Genomic DNA, 16,688 nt, shown 5'->3' with positions numbered 1-16,688 from the left:
GTTTTAATTCTTTTTGAGTGATAAAATGATTTTAATCATGTCGCATCTTTTCCCGTAGACAAAATTCAACTTTTAAGCCATGGTGAAGTTTTGGGTCTGTCACCCCTTTTGGTCCGTCTGCTGCAGGTCATAAAACAGAGAGACATGCTCTCTCAGTACTTCTTCTCACTTCTCTTCTGCTCTTCACTTCTTCTGTTTCTCTTCTCTTCTCTTCCCTCTTCTCCTCTTCACTCTCTCACTCCTCTACCTCTTCTCTTCTTTTCTTTCCTTTTTATTTTTATTTTTAAAGTAATCTTTATTTTTATTTCTGCAACAAGCTCTAAGACAAGCGAATTCAGTCATTACTTTAAGTGCTTTACTTTTATTCAAGTTTTTAACAGAATGAAGATCTTTTTATCTTGATTTTTAATATATTGTTAAAGTATCACCGCCTGATCCAAAAGAAGTTGAATTAGTTTAAGAATCAGAACTTAAGAACCACCACTTGAAACAACAAAGAAAAAGTATTTTTCAAGACTATGATCATTGGATGAAGGACGTTGCAGTCATTGTCTTCTTCAGAAGCCTTGCAAGGAGTCTCCAACAAAAGAGACTTTGTGTGCTCCCAGCCGAGACTGACTCTGCCCCCAGCGCTCCCAATGCGGAAACCCTGCTGGGCCTTCGGACCAAGAGTTCCTCAACAAAGTACCGGCCTTCCCTCTATTTCCCGCTGTTGGACCGACGCGCCGTGCCGAAGTCCAACCCAGAACTCTCAAGGAAACATAACTTCAGGACCTCCTGACTCCCAGACAAAACAGGCCGAACGTCTTCATACAGCTGGATCCACACACACGAGAATCAGGGTTGGTGTCTAAAGTTCTGACTTCTGTCTAAGTTCTGACTTCCGTCTAAGTTCTGGCTTTCTATCTTATGAACTTAAGTGAATGAAGATTAGGGTCTTGTTAGTATTAAAAATGTACTCTAAATGTAAATGTAAATGTACTCTGTACGTAATATTTAATGTATAAAAACCCAAACTTTTCACTTCACCATCTGAACTAGCATCCTCCAACTACAAGGCAACATCATACTTTTTTGGTCCGAGTAGGACTTGAACCGACAACCTTCAAGTCCCCAAGATTGGCACCACCCTTGAAGAAGGCAAAAAGATGGACAATTCACCAAATCAGTCTCATAAAAACTCATTTACTAACTGTCAGTTTGTAACTCTGATTAATAATTAAGTTAATAACGACAACCAAAATTACCATAATGGCTAGTAACGGTCAAAGGAATTTGGAGTCCTTGAATAGCCAGCATGGAGTTTCAAACATCGTTGGTATTGTTTGTATGCACTTGGTTTTCTGCTTAGATTGTTGCACCTGTGTTGTCATCTGTGGTGGAGAGGGTGATATTGCCCTCAGGAAGGGGGCTGGACAGGGGTGATGTGGCTTGTGGTCCTAGCCTTTTTGACCCCACTGTACTGTAAAGTAATTTTTATTCATTATAGCACTTTATGTTTTTATTAAGTATTAATGACCAGTTCTAGCAGAGAGCGAGGAAATTACAAATATGGGAACTAGTATGTACTCGTCAGTGGACACCAGCAGCCCAACAACTACTCCAGCCAACCAGGAATCTTCCTGGATTAGATGAACCATTCCAGTATATTTTTAGACTCAACTGTTCCACAGAGGATGCCATATCCACTGCTCTCTACTCAGTCTTCACTTACAGATCCCCAGAAATTTCAGATTGGTACCCTTACTAAATCTGTGGTTTGAAGTTAAGTTTCTCAATTGCATCTCTGATTGTTATGGTCTGACGTCTACTATTTTTTACAGTCTGATTGTGTTCGCTTTCAGTTGTTTCAGGAGTTTTGAGTTACAGGTTGAAAACCAAACATTTCCTGGATTTTGCTGCTTCATTGTGAAAGCTGTTGATAACAAAATAACAGGGACTTTTTATTGTAAAGATTTATAAGAAATTAAATGTTTGAGCGTTGTTAGTAGCAATTCTTTCTTCGGGGAGGATCAGTATTTACAGTTGCTTGACCACAATTCATGACAAGCAACTAATTATTCAAGACCACGTTGTAGAAATAATAATCCCTGCTGTACTGGACTGACGTGCTGAGTCAAACCAAGTAAAGCAAGGCTGGCACATGCATGGAAAAGCTCCATTAGATTAATGACATCTTACGATACACATCCAAGAATAATGAGCATTGGTCCAAAACATTTATTGACTCCAACTGCACTGACAACTGATGTGGTTATAAGTATGATGGTATAAGGACAGAATTGTGAGAAGTGTTTCCCTGTCATCTAAAGCACACATGTGCATAGTAGCAGTTGATACACATTACAGACAAATAGCTTTCATACATTTGTTGTAACACATATTACACAGTAAACAGCAAAAGGTTAAATTGTTGTCAGCTAAATGGTAGCTATTTAAGACTGTGGTAAATTAACATGTTTTTAAAAGCCTTTTAGTACCTTGAAGGAAATCAAAAATAAAGTGACATTTTACATAACACACTCCAATTAGATAAACATTGTCTGACCAACCAGAGACAGCAACACCTTGTAAAGCACAACAGTAAAATGGTAAATAAAATAAAGATCCATATCACCATACCAGTAATATGTTAAAAACCCTATTAGCACACAGTAACTAACCCTAGAACATACAGATAAGGCCAACATTGACTACTTTTTTGCAAAAAATACAAACTATGCCAATTCAAACCACAAATTACCAGTAAGTAAGCTAGTAAGAGACACATCAACCTTGATAGAAACACGTCTAGTAAAAGCTATATTTATATTATGGTTAGGTAATTTAAAAAATCTGGCAATTCTTTACTGTGCACTTCAAATATTCATGTTCATATACTTGTTTCCCCTGTTGTTACGGGGCAGACAGTAACACTCAGCAGCTACCAGTATTTATTACAACATGATTCACTTATTGGGCAATTTCAACTGTGAATGTAAAAGGTCAAATTAACCGATAGATCTATATCTGTCTGGAACTTCATCTGAAGAGGGAAAGAAGATTTCAGGTTTTCCCCTGTGGAGACAGCCATGACCAGATCTAATTCACAACACAAAAAAATCAGACACTAAAGATTTTGTGTATTCATAAACCCAAAGGTAGATTTAAAAGATAGATAGATAGATAGATAGATAGATAGATAGATAGATAGATAGATAGATAGATAAGTTTTATTTTCAGACTCAAGGTCCATAAAAAATAAAAGCAAGACACACAGTACAAAAGGATTAAGAAACACACAATAAAATAAAATAAAAAAAATAATAAAAAAAAAATAATCTCATGACTCATTTTTAAAAGACACTTTTACCAGTGCCCCCAAAACTGGGACGTGCAGCGCGTGTCACTATACATAATGTTCACCATTGCCACAACATTTTGATTCTCAGAATCATTTAACCTGCAGATGAACCTGTGCATTACATTTCTCAGAACCGCTTGAAGTCCGTTCACTCCAGCACTCACAAACAGCTCACTCGCACTGGTCCATCTGGGCCTTTTTAAAAGTATCCTCAAAGCGTCATTGTATGCCACTTGCAGTCTCTGAAGGCTGGCTTTTTTATATTTCAACCACAGATGTGCAGTGTACATAGGTGAACAGTACGCTTTGAACAGAGTCAGCTTCACACCAACAGTGCACCAACCGAATTTACGAGCCAAAACATTTGCTCGCACATACAACATTGACGAAAAATGTCCTCATCATCTGTCAGTTGGTGTGTGATCACATGACCAAGATATATCACTTCATTACAGATATTTAGAACCTTACCTGAGAGTTTAAAGTCAGGAAAAGTCATATGTCTATCTTCCATGGTTCTGCAAATCATTATCACACTTTTTGACTCGTTGTACTTTATATCATGTTGTTCTCCATACACAGAATAAAAGATAAAAAGAATAAATGTGACAGTATAATTGAATGACCTTCCACCAGAGTTAGCCAAAAAGGGCGAAGCATCAAATTAAAGTATCTTGACTATCCAGTTAATCAAATATCAAGGCTCTAAAGTCGAGTATCCTTCATTTTTCCTTTGGTCAAAGCAGGGGGCAAGAAGACATAGAGAAAAAATGCATCAGGTTCCCTATCAGTCTCATCAGTCTTCCTCTGCTTCCTCATCTCTTTCAGCAGCTGCATTGTTCCACATTCCAGAGGGGTTAATGGAATCAAAAATTTAACTGCCTGCCAAAACACACAGAAAAAAGCAACATACAGGTAAGTCCTGGATGCACAGGTGTGAGGGCGCACATGAGAAACACCAAAAGCATGGCTAGGGATAAAAGTTTTTGAGGTCCTACTTTCATCTCATCAGTTTGACACTCCTGTTTATATTCCACAAGGTCAGGGCAATTTGTAAACAAGAAGAAGTGTTTGTAAGAGAGAAAGGGGGCAAGACATCACAAAAAAACCTCATCCTTAAAGACTAATTCACCGTCATAGCTCACAACTTTACTGTTTGTGTTTACCTTCACCACTCTCATCAGCTTTGTTTTCAGGATACAGCAGGCAGCCATTTCTCATGTTCATGATTGACAAAGTCCAACACAGGTATATATACTAAGTCCGGGGCAGATTTGATGATGCAAATTAGGTTACAACAACTTGTTTCATGGATAAACAGCTAAATTCAGCACCACAGACAAAGTCCAAAGTTATAAATTATAAACCATTTTCTCTCCTTTCTCCTACAATTATAAGTCTTCTATTTTAACCCAATAGGGGGTCAACAAAGACCAGGGTGTTCTGGCAGATGTGAGAAGCAGGTATGGAGACAAAACTGTCAAGTGGCTGGTCATTTTGCTGAAGTGCTTTACTCAAGCGGTGAATATCCTCCTTTAATGGCGAGTACTGACATTTGCAGTCCACGCACACATTCATTATGGCTGAATTCAGTCCAAGAATAGCTCATAAAAACTAGTAAAACACCACAATCGATAAATATGGAACACTCATAAGAGCCAGATAACAGTGATTCAACAATCGGTAAAGAGTAGCTTTAAGTAACGATGATGTTAAAAGCTGAGTTTTTAGGCCATACAAAAACCCTGCATTAACTACCCAGTAATACTCTATCTGGCCATCATCATCAGTGACCAGCACTACCATGCACAGTAGAAGCTGCTGTTGTTTACACACATACAAGTTTTAACATCAGGCCTCTGGCTTGTTCTTAAAGTTCTTATAATTCTCTTTTCATTGCCTTTAGTCTGCTTCCATCAAACCTCCAAGCTTTCATGTGTTGTGTAGTTTTTGACTTTCCTGACATTGTCGGGAGACAGACTATTGCATGAGGTACATTGGAAACTATTTCTCAGCTTAGAGACCAGATCAGATGTGACCTTTATTTTGATCAACCAGGATACCTCTGGCATGCCTGGCATCCCCTCTAAAAATTGAAATATCCACCCATCTCCTTCACATCATGCCTGCTCGATCCTTTCAATATCAGGACACAACTCAAGCATCATTTATCTGACTTGTAATAGTGCTATGTGTTGCTTCTATGGGAGATTCTGGACAATATTGTTTTTGTTTGGCATTAGTGATATAAATGCCAGTTTAAGTGCAAGAACACACAGATTTACAGCCATCATAAACATCAATGATCAAGTTATAAATCTAAATCTAAATATGTTAGATTTTAAATATTAGTATTCGATGAAAGCGTCCCATAACAACAGACCATATATACAGTATATGACAATTTGTCACAAGATGAAATTCCCCAAGTTGACCTAAAAGCGGGCTAAGTACACGTGTTAAAGTAAATCATCATAGGGTTGTTGAAAGGACGTTAGTTGCAACACCATAAAAAATTCATAGTGCTATGTAAGTACACCTATAATTTTTCTTGTGTGCCAGAGAAAAATACTTACTCACCTGCATTTTATGCCTGCCATGCTGAGCAACGTTCTTGAAGCAACCGTCTCTCGACGATCATGGTACATATCAGAAAGAAAGATCACTTCCCTAATACCTGGACACAAAGTGGGGAGAGATATTAAAGTGATACAGAAAGCAGGAGTGCAAAATACATTTAAGCCCATCCGTCCGTCCATCCATCCAACAGCCACACATCTGCCCCAGTAAAACCAGGCCAGATTTCCTATAAATATCATAACAGCCCCCATAGATGCCACAGGGATTATATCTGGAAGTCGTGCATGGCATAAATCCGTCGAAGAAAGCTGGGAAAAACAAAAGAATACGACGACAATGAAGGTATTACTACGATATATATAATGTGATGTACACCCCGAAAAAGTCATCCATGTTCTCAGCGTTCACTGTGCAGCCCATTTGCCGCTTCTTTACTTATTTGGTATGTGGTGTAATAGGTCAAATGGATGATGGTACAGTAGCAACTAGCTGAAACGGTGCATATAACCACCTACTGTGGCAGACATCTGTCCCCCCTAGGTGCTTGGATACTGGGGCAGTAGTCTAATCAAGCTATGACTGTAGCTTGATTCAAGTGTGCATGGAAATGTACTGACTGATACCTGAAATAGCATGCTCGTCAATCTCATTCTCCTTTATACAAACAAGTCACAGGTGTATTACAGTGCTTTTCATTGGCTGTCAGCATTTCTCCCACAACACCTGTATTTGCCCATGTTACCACAACAAAGACCCATTTCCACAATTGAGAGCATATTTTACATGTTAACACCCCCACTTGCTCTCACATTGTTAACTTCTTTAACATACGTTATAAGATTTTCTACCTAAAAATTGCATCATGTAATCTTTTATGACATGTTATTCTCCAAACATAAACTTTGCAAACTTACTCAACTTTATCTGTGTTGCAGGTTTTGTCTTCACATCTGCTACCATCTGGTCTGATGGACAATAATCCAGAATTAACTAATCATTCACAGTTGACCTTAAAAAGTGATATTTTATGTCAACATGTTTACACCTCTGTCTGCTTACAGGGCTCTTGCTATCGCTATTGTCCCCTGGATATCCTCATAAACCTTGAGTAGTGTTTACTGACATCAGTCAATACCCTCTAACAGTTCTACTAGATACATACACTCCTGTATGGTTGAAGCTTATGCCATATACTCTGCCTCACAAGTGGATAGTGCAACAGTAGGTTGCTTTTTGGTTTTCCATGAAATGTCAGGTCCATTTTCATTCAGACTTACACAATAACCAGTTGCACTACGTCAGTCAGTTACATCAGCCACCCAATCTGCATCACTGTACGCTTGGAGCCCTGGTTGCCCCCAGTTTGTATCCTTGAGAGGTTCGGTTGTCTAACTGTCAACAATAAGTAAGGTTTTTTGCTTTGTGTGATTACAATAGAATCTGTTTCTCACTAAAGCTGCAGCCTGCACTGCATAAGTCCAAAACTCTTTCTGCAACTCGCTCTCTATAAGCATAACTCTAGGGATGTCAAATTAACATTTTGGTGTGGCGAGTGTGGCACTGAGGTTTCATGCCTTATTCCAGTTTTACGGAGTAGTGCCTGAAAAATTTTCGTGTGAATGCCATACCATTGTCAGACTTGATAGTTTTGATCTTCTCATATGGGGCAACATCAGCGAGAAACTTCTCTGTCCCCTGCACTGTGTCAAATGCACCTTGTGCCATCAGCCAACTCCATGTAGTGTGTGTCAGTCTGAAAAGTGTCATCAAGGCTTCTGAACTTTGTTATATCCATGATGATATGTGAAGTTCCACCATCAGTTCTCTCTTCCTGACCTCACGTCCTTGCTAGATTTCTGCTGAATGCGTACTCTCTTGTTGCTCAGCTGCTCAGAAAAGTTTTTTGCGTCATCCCACCACTGTTTCTGTCTGCAGCTTGCATCTGGATGTGTGGTGCTTTTACACTGACTACACCACTGCTTGCGTTGAAATGTCCTTGCTTTGTGTCCTTTCTGGACACAAAAAAGCACACTATGTCTGCACCCTCGGCACACTTATTACAGGTACTTGCTGTAGCTGGTCTGGAACTCAGGTGCGCCCACACTTTCATGATGTTGTCATTGGATGCCATTGTGCACATCTTTTCGGGGTCCTCGTAGCTCCGTTGCTTAGCTTTGAATTCGACAAAGGACTCCTCCAACTCACTATGTGTGACGTGAATATTGATGTAGTGGCTAATGAACAGTGAAAAGTCGTCTGCTAAATGCCCTAAATGTGACTGTTTGGATAATTCTGGAAGTCCATTCAAAATCATTGCAATTAACAGTCCTTCACTTAAAGTTTCTCAAGCATTCCTTAGTGTTGTGATAGTTTTCTCTGCGCATATAACATAGTCCATTACACCCTCACTGTTCAGTGAAGTGAGTTCTGTATACAGGCTAATTATACGCAGCTTCCTTTTGCCTGCATAATAGTCTCTTATTATCTTTAGTGCCTTACGCCCATTGTCCGTGGCTTCTCGAATCATCAGTGACAAGCTTTTATCATCCAAAAACTGTATCAACTCTGCATATCCCTCAGTTTTTTCCTCCTCATCATCTATTAATGTGGCTTCTTCTTCGCCATTGTCATCATCTTTGTTGCTACTCTCATCTCTCAAAATGGTATCATTTAGTCCAAACAAGTTAATATGGCCCAAAAACTTGCTCATAATTTATTTGATCTCTGTTGAAAGGTAGTTGAGACCAAGGACTTGTCAACCTTTTCATTCTTGGTCTTTTGCCCCTGCTGATTACTTTATTTAAATCTGACAATGAGGCCTTAGTTTGGTACATTGCAGTTGAATAATGGAGATTATGTCACTCATGACACCATGTACACCATCTTCTGAAATAAGAATTTTAAAAATGAATGCATTAAATAATGTAATCATGGCATAAACCAATGGTTCTAGAGTGGAATAGTCCAAAAATGGCATAGCCACCTGCTCTATAATAAAAAAAATTAAAAAGACAGAGTCGCATCAAATCATGACCTTAAAATAGAAAATTAAATTAATTCACTGATTTTGAGAATCATGACACCCCTAGTAATAACAGTACCTGACAGCCTTGGCCAACCTTTTTAATAATATTGTTAATTAAACCTGACAATCCAGTGACTATAACTTCAATATGCAATTCAATGGCAAATATGAACTTAACTATATGAACGGTATCTTAGCTCAAAACAACTACAATTAACTCTTATTTTTGGTTGATTCTGGCCCTGGTGCAACCTCCACAGTCAATGATGTTAATATGAGGATAGTAAAACAAATCAAACTTAGTTTGACTTACCATTCAAATTTGTTACATGACAGCCAACAGCTAACAGATTTGGTGGCACGGTAATAGTAATTTTGTTGAGAAAGTCCAATTAATCAATATTCCCAATATAATACTATCGTACAATACAAATCAGGATTGGTTTAGAATTAGGGCTGCACGCTATTTGAAAAAACTTACATTGCGATTTTTTTGAACCCTGCGATATATATCGCGATGTGAAAAAATACAGGAATTTTCATCAGATGACCCGAATAGCACTTTATGTTATCTTCTTCTATGCTTCTATCTTGTGGACAATTAACCTGCACTGATCTCACCTCTTATTGTCAATGTTATAAGTATGGCTTCTGTCTGTGTTTTCGAGAAATTCTAATTATTATCTTTCATTGTTTGCTTTTATTGTGCCGGGACCTCAGTACATGTTTCGTTCTATCATTCGTGAATTGAATGACAAACAAAACTTTGAACCTTTTGAGCTCTCCATCTTAAAATGGAACATTCTAGCTTCATAATTAGATTAAGTAACTAACAATGAGTGATAAACAGGTTATTTAACGACTGAAATCTGTTTTTTGTTTTGGACGACAGGGTCGGATGCCTGGAGATTATTAGCGACACATCTACAAAAATATACCTGCATTTCAAAATGATAATCATATGAGCTCATTCATGAGTGCTTGCGCCCTCCCAGAACTCCCATTCCCCACGCTAGCTTGCTTTCATTTTCAAAACTTGCGTCCGTCCTTCGGCTGCATGTCGGGCGTCGGTATCAATTTATAGCGTGTCAGCTCGGGTGCGGGATGTAATTTGTGCTACTGTCAGAAAATGGGTCGGATGCAGTTTTAAGTATGGCGGGTGCGGGTTTGCAAAGACCCGTGCAGACTATGCTGTGTGGTACCGACGTAAATAAAAATTAGTTGTGTTACCTCTCCTTGTGGCACAGAACATCTGTTTGGTCAACATCATCCTTCTTGTAGCCGAAATAACTCCAGATAACTGACATTGCCTTTCTTTTTGGCACCAAGTCTTGGTTTTCCCGATGTTCTCTTGTTCCTTGCTCATTTTTCCATGTTGTTACCAGCAACTCACTCCATGTGCAGGGGCTGGTCTGCTTCGGAACACTGATTTCAGAACTAATGTGATTGGTGGATCGCTGTGCATGCAGAGTCTGCATGGTGCCAATCTCAATCATTGAGACACTATAACAGCTTTAAAGGAGTCATCACCCGGAAATCGCAATTTCTCTCATTAAATCATGCATATTGGTGTTGGACCTCTGTTGAAACTTGCCTGAAAAGCTGGAGTTTGAAAGTGGCTTATTTTTTTCGCTTTGGCTCTTTTTCCGAACAGGAATAGCGCACAGTAGTGCGCGTTCCTAAAGCACGAGATTTTGACTCTGCTCCTGTGGTGACGTTACCACAGGAGGCTACTTGCATAAGCATCGGCTCACAGCCGTCCTCAGCCAGAGTGAGCACGCCGAATCTGCTTATTTCTCTGTCATTTTCACGCCATACATCGTCACCGCCAGCATTAAAACTCAGGTCTTACATGTAAAACACGAGTGTGAAAAGTAAGAAGGAAAAAAAAAGAATTTACCATTCAGAGACATCCTGCTGTAAACGTGTCTCTTCCACTGTCTCTGCCTCTTCACTCTCCTGTTCAGGTTCCGACTCCGGCTCGTACATAAATGCCTGAATTCTGTAAGGTTCGTCATTTAGTGTGTGCGCCATGACAGGGGGCTGTTTATGTTTTGGAGTCTGTGTGTGCATGCAGGCTCGCCCCCCATTCCGGCTCCGTCCTTCCTGCGGCCAATCAACGCGCGCCTCATTACATATTATTAGGCGAGTTCAAGATCAAGCAGTGCTGCATAAATCGTGATGCATGCTGGTTAAAATGTGTCCACGATGACCTGGATGGGAGTGGTTTCTGCTCCGCATCTGATGTCACATGACCTTAAGTTATCGCGGGAGCGAGGCTGCTGCAGAGCATTCACGCAGTTGCTCTCCAGGTGCTGCGCGACCCCAGACCCACCTTCATGACGTCAGGACTTTGCCCTAATTGGCTCTCATCTACGCTCACGTATATGACGTGTGTTTCGATGAATTTACATATCCATAAGGTCTATGCCTTAACTCAAATATCAAATACTTTCAGATAAGTAGCAGTCGTGTGGCCGCACCTATGGATAGTCAACATGAATAAACCTATAAAATCCTTCATCTATCGCAACAGATGATGACGCGAAAGATGTCGTCAATAAACTGCTCAGTTCTGTCAGCTTAGGGTGATGATGGAGAAGTGGTTAACTGCTGTGTCCAGTGTTATCTGTACTATCCACTCTTATTAATTAACCCTTTCTGTTCCCGTCACATTAACAACACAAAGAATTATCCTGAGCTATTCTGCGTGTGATGAGATGGTGCAGCGGGACAAGGCATCTGATTCAGTCATTTGTTCTGATTATTGTATTTCATTCATTCAGTGAAATGTATTTAATTCATTGTGATGTTGCTATGAGAAAATGCATCATCTTATGTGTCTATAGTTATGCTTATTTGTTAAATGTAGTCAGCAAATTCCCCTCAGCTGTGATGTAATCATGCACCTAAGCACAGTTGTCATCATAATAATGAATAACTGTTGTAATTGTATTGTTATTGTGCAAGACTTACTATAATGTACCAGATAGACAAATTTCAAATGTATTTAATGGTGACATTACAAATAAAACAGAACATGATCATTTACAGTAAGACAACATTTAGGCTCTTCATCTACTCTTGATGCGCCACTGTGTGACCGTTTGAAGTGAAGTAATTACAAAGTATCCAAATTTGAAGTTGTTATTGTGACAAAGCTGTCACATTCTGTTGTCTCTAAATATGAACTGTCCGTACATATATATATATATATATATATATATATATATATATATATATATATATATATATATATATGTATATGTACATAAAAAGTAATCAGATGAACACATCCTCTGCAAAAAAACAGGCTTGACACGGGTCTTGATCCGCGGTCGTCTGCATGCAACACAGTAGCAGTTCCACTACTCTATTCCCTCAGCCCAAATGTTTTGGTTGACTAATATTTTGAACATCTCAGATTGAATAATTTCTGAAGGAGATTAATATGAGAAAAAGGCCAGCAAAGTTCCTATAGCATCAGGTAAGAAAACTGATCGCAGTCGTTGTTGATTGTAATCAAACATTAATGGAATTTCAATTTCCTCCACTTCTTTGCCGACGAAGAAGGCAAACACCGCAAGCTCAGCCAGGTCACGTCACGTCTACGGGAAGAGAGAGTGTCCGACTTCATAGCAGCGTTTGTAGCCCCGCCCCTGCTGTCGCCAGCAGATCTCGCTGATGTGATCAGGCAGCAGGAGGTCAACTTGAACGCGCCCATTACAATGCACATCCGGACCGGTCAAAACCTCGCGCATAATCTCGCGTGAGAAAGTCGCGGTATGAAAAAGTGTCAGAACAAGCTCTATGTTTGATTTAAAAAAAAAAAAAAAAAAATTCTAATAAGTTTTAAGAATTGATCCAAAGCGATCCAAGAGGGACTGGATATGTAAAAAACCAGGTGATGACTCCTTTAAATCAAGTAATCAGTATGAAGGCAAATGATTGCAAATTAAAAAATTATTTAAAAATGTTATTAATATACCTGCATGATGGGTCAGATGGAGTTAGGTATTAATAGCTAAGCAAACAATAACATCAGCATGAATGATTATACCTCGCGTTCTGAGTTAGAAAGTTAGATCTCCAAGCTGGATTGTCCAGGGCATGTTAACGTTACAAGAATTGTTCAGAGATACCAGTCCATCGTTCCCCTCAGTAAATTTGAGTTTTCAACTGTTTGAAGTAGCCTGAATTCAAAAAAAAAAGGAAGAACAAAAGAAAAATCCTAATATTGACCAACATAGCAAAATGTAGGCACACAATTGGCAACAACTTTGAAAGGTTAAATCTTATCATTATACAACAAGTAGTTCCAACCAAGCAATCTGACTGGTCAACAAGAAATTTAGAACGTGCTCAAATCAGCATGACACACGCCTAACTCATTACTCAAAATATTACTCCGCCAAGTCTGTGTATCCATCTCCATGGCAACATTGTAACTGTCAGAGCAGGAAAGGAAACGGCGGAAAAATAGGCTACAAAATGGATCTAGTTGGGGGCCTTAAGCACATAAATAGGTCATTTTGTGCAAATTCATCTAAAAGCGCCAAATTTAACACAGATGTAGCACAGGTCATACTGAAATAATTTAGCTAGGGCGCCGGAGCCAGCGACCCTCGGGGCCAACGTGGCGGCCAAATCCTTTATGGCCTCTGCCCGAAAAGGGTTCTGACTATAAATTTTGAACCACATGAGCTACAAATACAAACTATATTATTCTTCTAACAATTTGACATAATATAAATATTGCCCTGCAATAATAATTGTGTCTTATTCTTTCTATTATGACTACACTTTAAAATGTATTCACCTGTGGTACACTGAAAGCATTTTCCTTTTATAAGGAAATGAATCAGCATTGAGAATAACCTTCAAAGTTGGGGTAAAAAAAGGATTTTCAACCACAGTCTTGACAAGAATACAGGTTCCAGACTTACACAAGCATAAATATAAATATAACAATGGATTTCCTGTGGTCAATAAACATAAAATAGACACCACATCCTCATTTGGAGTGCATTTAGTTAAATATTTGTAGCCAAAACCCTTTTTTGGACAGCTGCCACATTTACTTTAGGGAACTTGGGGGGTCCTGATATACCCAATCATAAATGTAAGTATTCCAATGGGTTTCCTATGGTCACAAAAGGTAAAACAGACATCAAGTTTGTATTTATATCTCATCTGGCTCCAACGCTATGGCTTAATCTCTTTCAGGCGGCCATATTGGATTTGGCAGCCATCTTGGTCTGAGGGACCATTGGCTCGGGCGCCCGAGCTAAATCATTTCAGTATGCCCTCAGCTACATCTGTGCCAAATTTGGTGCTTGTAGATGAATTGGCACAAACAATGGGGTGTAAGGCACATACCACAACCAAACTGTTGTTTTGAACAGCGGCCATATTGGAATTGGAGGAATAAGAGGTCCAGATGCACCAGGTCATTAACATTCCTTTATGTTTCCCATGATCAGTTAAGCTGAAAGAGAAATCATGTTTGTATTTGTTACTCAGGTGGTTCAAAAAGTTATAGTTGGAGCCCTTTTCAGGCAGCGGCCATGTTGGATGTGGCCGCCATCTTGGCCCCAAGGGTCACTGGCTCCGGCGCCCTAGCTAAATCATTTCAGTATGACCTGAGCTACACCTGTTCCAAATTTGGCGCTTCTAGGTGAATTTGCGAGAAAATTTGCCTAAGCCCCCAACTAATCGGTTTGTAGTTAATTATGAATTTATTTCGCGGTCTCAGTTTGGATGAATGGTGGGAGGAGGATGATTAGAACCAAATGACAAAAAGGAAAGATTTGTGCCTATGTCACATAGGAGCTCAATCAACTGGAATTGTCTAGGAATGAACAGACTACGTCCCGATCAACGTCTATGAACAGTAGCCTACCGTAAATTACCAAATAATAGCTGGGTTTCAATTAACCGCAGGGTCCCCTTTAAATGCCGGGTACAGGTGTATATGGTGATAAATAACCGCCGGTTCCATAAATTGCTGGGGTCAAATTTTTTATTTTTTTTTAAATCAAGTGAAGAAGACGTGACCATTGACAATGCCATGTTTCTCCTCTTCGCCTTTTTCACGTATTGTGCTTGCTTTCTGTCAGTCAGTATCACATTGATGATTGCCATGGCTCCGGTACGGCAAAAAATAAAAAGTACGACTTGAAATTAAAATTTTCTGTTGTAAAAATATGCAGAGGAAAAGACGTTTCTCTGTCGAGCCCAAGAGAGTGAGAGATTAGTGAAAAATTAAAAACTGAGCTACAGCATCTGTCCGAGGAGGACAGCAAAAGGGCCATGCTGGGGGCGAGAGGAGCTGGAGAAAAACATTCGGGAATGAGTTATCAGCAAACGGTCACGCCATGAGGGTGTCCCGTAAAATGATCAGGGTGATGGCGAAAGACATGCACACCACCTTGAGTGGCAGCAGAGATGAGGAGTTTGCCTCAATTTGAGAGCAAATTGTCCATCATATGGATATATTTTGATTATACATTATATTTTGTTGGTATTAGTTGTATAATTGCAATATTACCTGAGAGGGTGTGCTTTAACGTCATTTGAGCACTTCAGTGCTGCTTGCGGACACCCTCTCAGGTAATATTGCTTAATTAAATATCATTAATATAAAATATCATCCACAGCCTTCAACAATCTGTATTAATGTTAGAATTGATGGAGGGTGAGTGTGTGTGTGTGTGTGTGTGTGAGACACCAACCTGCCTGGATGATAAGCTTGGCACACTCGTTGCAGGGGAACAAAGTCACATATATGGTGCAGCCTTTCACATCAGCACATTTCTTGTTCATAATGGCATTCAACTCTGCATGGCACACTGTAGGACAGAGCGTTGAGACACAAGTTGTCTTGTTTAGGTTTCATTAGGTTGTATTGCAAACAAGCCCTTAAAAATAAAAGAAGAACTACTGCCTCATGGTTGTATGCCTATTAGAGTTTAGATTCTCAGTCCGAGCCTGACCCGGCATGTAGATCGGGTCAATATTTCCCGCCACTATCCTCGAGCCGGGCTGGTCCCTTGATCAAGCATTTGTGTTTTTTTTCTTATTGTTTTATTTCTAATCATTACGTTATTAGCCTAGTTGGGTGGGAGAAAGCTATGCCATAATCAGAAATATATATATATTATATTTTAGCAAAGTAGGCCTAAGTAACAAATGTGTACAAAGTTGCACAAAATTAAAAAAGGCAACACGTGTCACAGCGCACGTGTCTCCTCCACTCGCACGTAAACAAGTCGTGGGCAGTGACAACTTATGTGTCTGCCTTGTCGAGGAAGTGCGGCACTTGTTGCATTATTCATTAAGATAATTCTGAAAAGATTTCTGTAGTTAAAACAACTTGTAATTGTAGTTCAGAAAGTCAGTTATAACAGCCCACGTATTCAAAACATTTTTTGTTGGGTTTAAATCGGGCTCGGGCTCATAATTACAGTTAATGTGTCGGCCGGGCCTGGCTCAGACACAACGTGGATGGGCTCGGGTAGGGTCGGGCTTGATTATTATTATTCTATCATAACTAATTATCCCTGATAATCAGTAATTATTATTGATTGCCTAAATTAACCTAAATCGTTATATAATTGCAATCCATTTATCCGGTAGTTATGGAAAATGTACAAAGAGCATTAAAAATACTTTAGTATTACTGAAAGTATGAATGGGTGACTGCTGAAAAGTATTTTGAGTGTTCGATAAGACTAGAAA

General features: G+C 39.4%; 2 protein-coding genes across 3 annotated transcripts in view; both read right to left on the bottom strand.

The window, feature by feature from the left end:
• The window catches only part of LOC115581100 (deoxycytidylate deaminase-like), a 42,339-nt gene extending 26,409 nt beyond the window's left edge, over positions 1-15,930 (bottom strand). Inside the window, exons 1-3 of one of the 2 annotated variants that reach the window (XR_003983991.1) lie at positions 15,683-15,927; positions 5,924-6,020; positions 3,347-4,225 (exon numbers count right to left, since the gene is read on the bottom strand). Coding sequence is in view for 1 of the 2 variants with exons in the window: in XM_030415959.1 (XP_030271819.1) it covers positions 5,924-6,020; positions 15,683-15,773 (188 nt within the window). In the remaining variant the exon portion in view is untranslated. Of the gene's footprint in view, positions 1-3,346; positions 4,226-5,923; positions 6,021-15,682 lie in introns of those variants that run through there. The other variant, XM_030415959.1, reaches the window with a different exon arrangement.
• Positions 1-16,688, bottom strand: part of LOC115581070 (deoxycytidylate deaminase-like) — a 163,759-nt gene that overhangs the window by 78,630 nt on the left and 68,441 nt on the right. The gene's annotated exons all lie outside the window — the stretch shown is intronic.

The sequence above is a fragment of the Sparus aurata genome, chromosome 1, assembly GCF_900880675.1.
Source record: "Sparus aurata chromosome 1, fSpaAur1.1, whole genome shotgun sequence".
Lineage (NCBI taxonomy): Eukaryota > Metazoa > Chordata > Actinopteri > Spariformes > Sparidae > Sparus > Sparus aurata.
The sequence above is the reverse complement of the archived record's forward strand: the minus strand, read 5'-3'. Positions and strand labels throughout refer to the sequence as shown.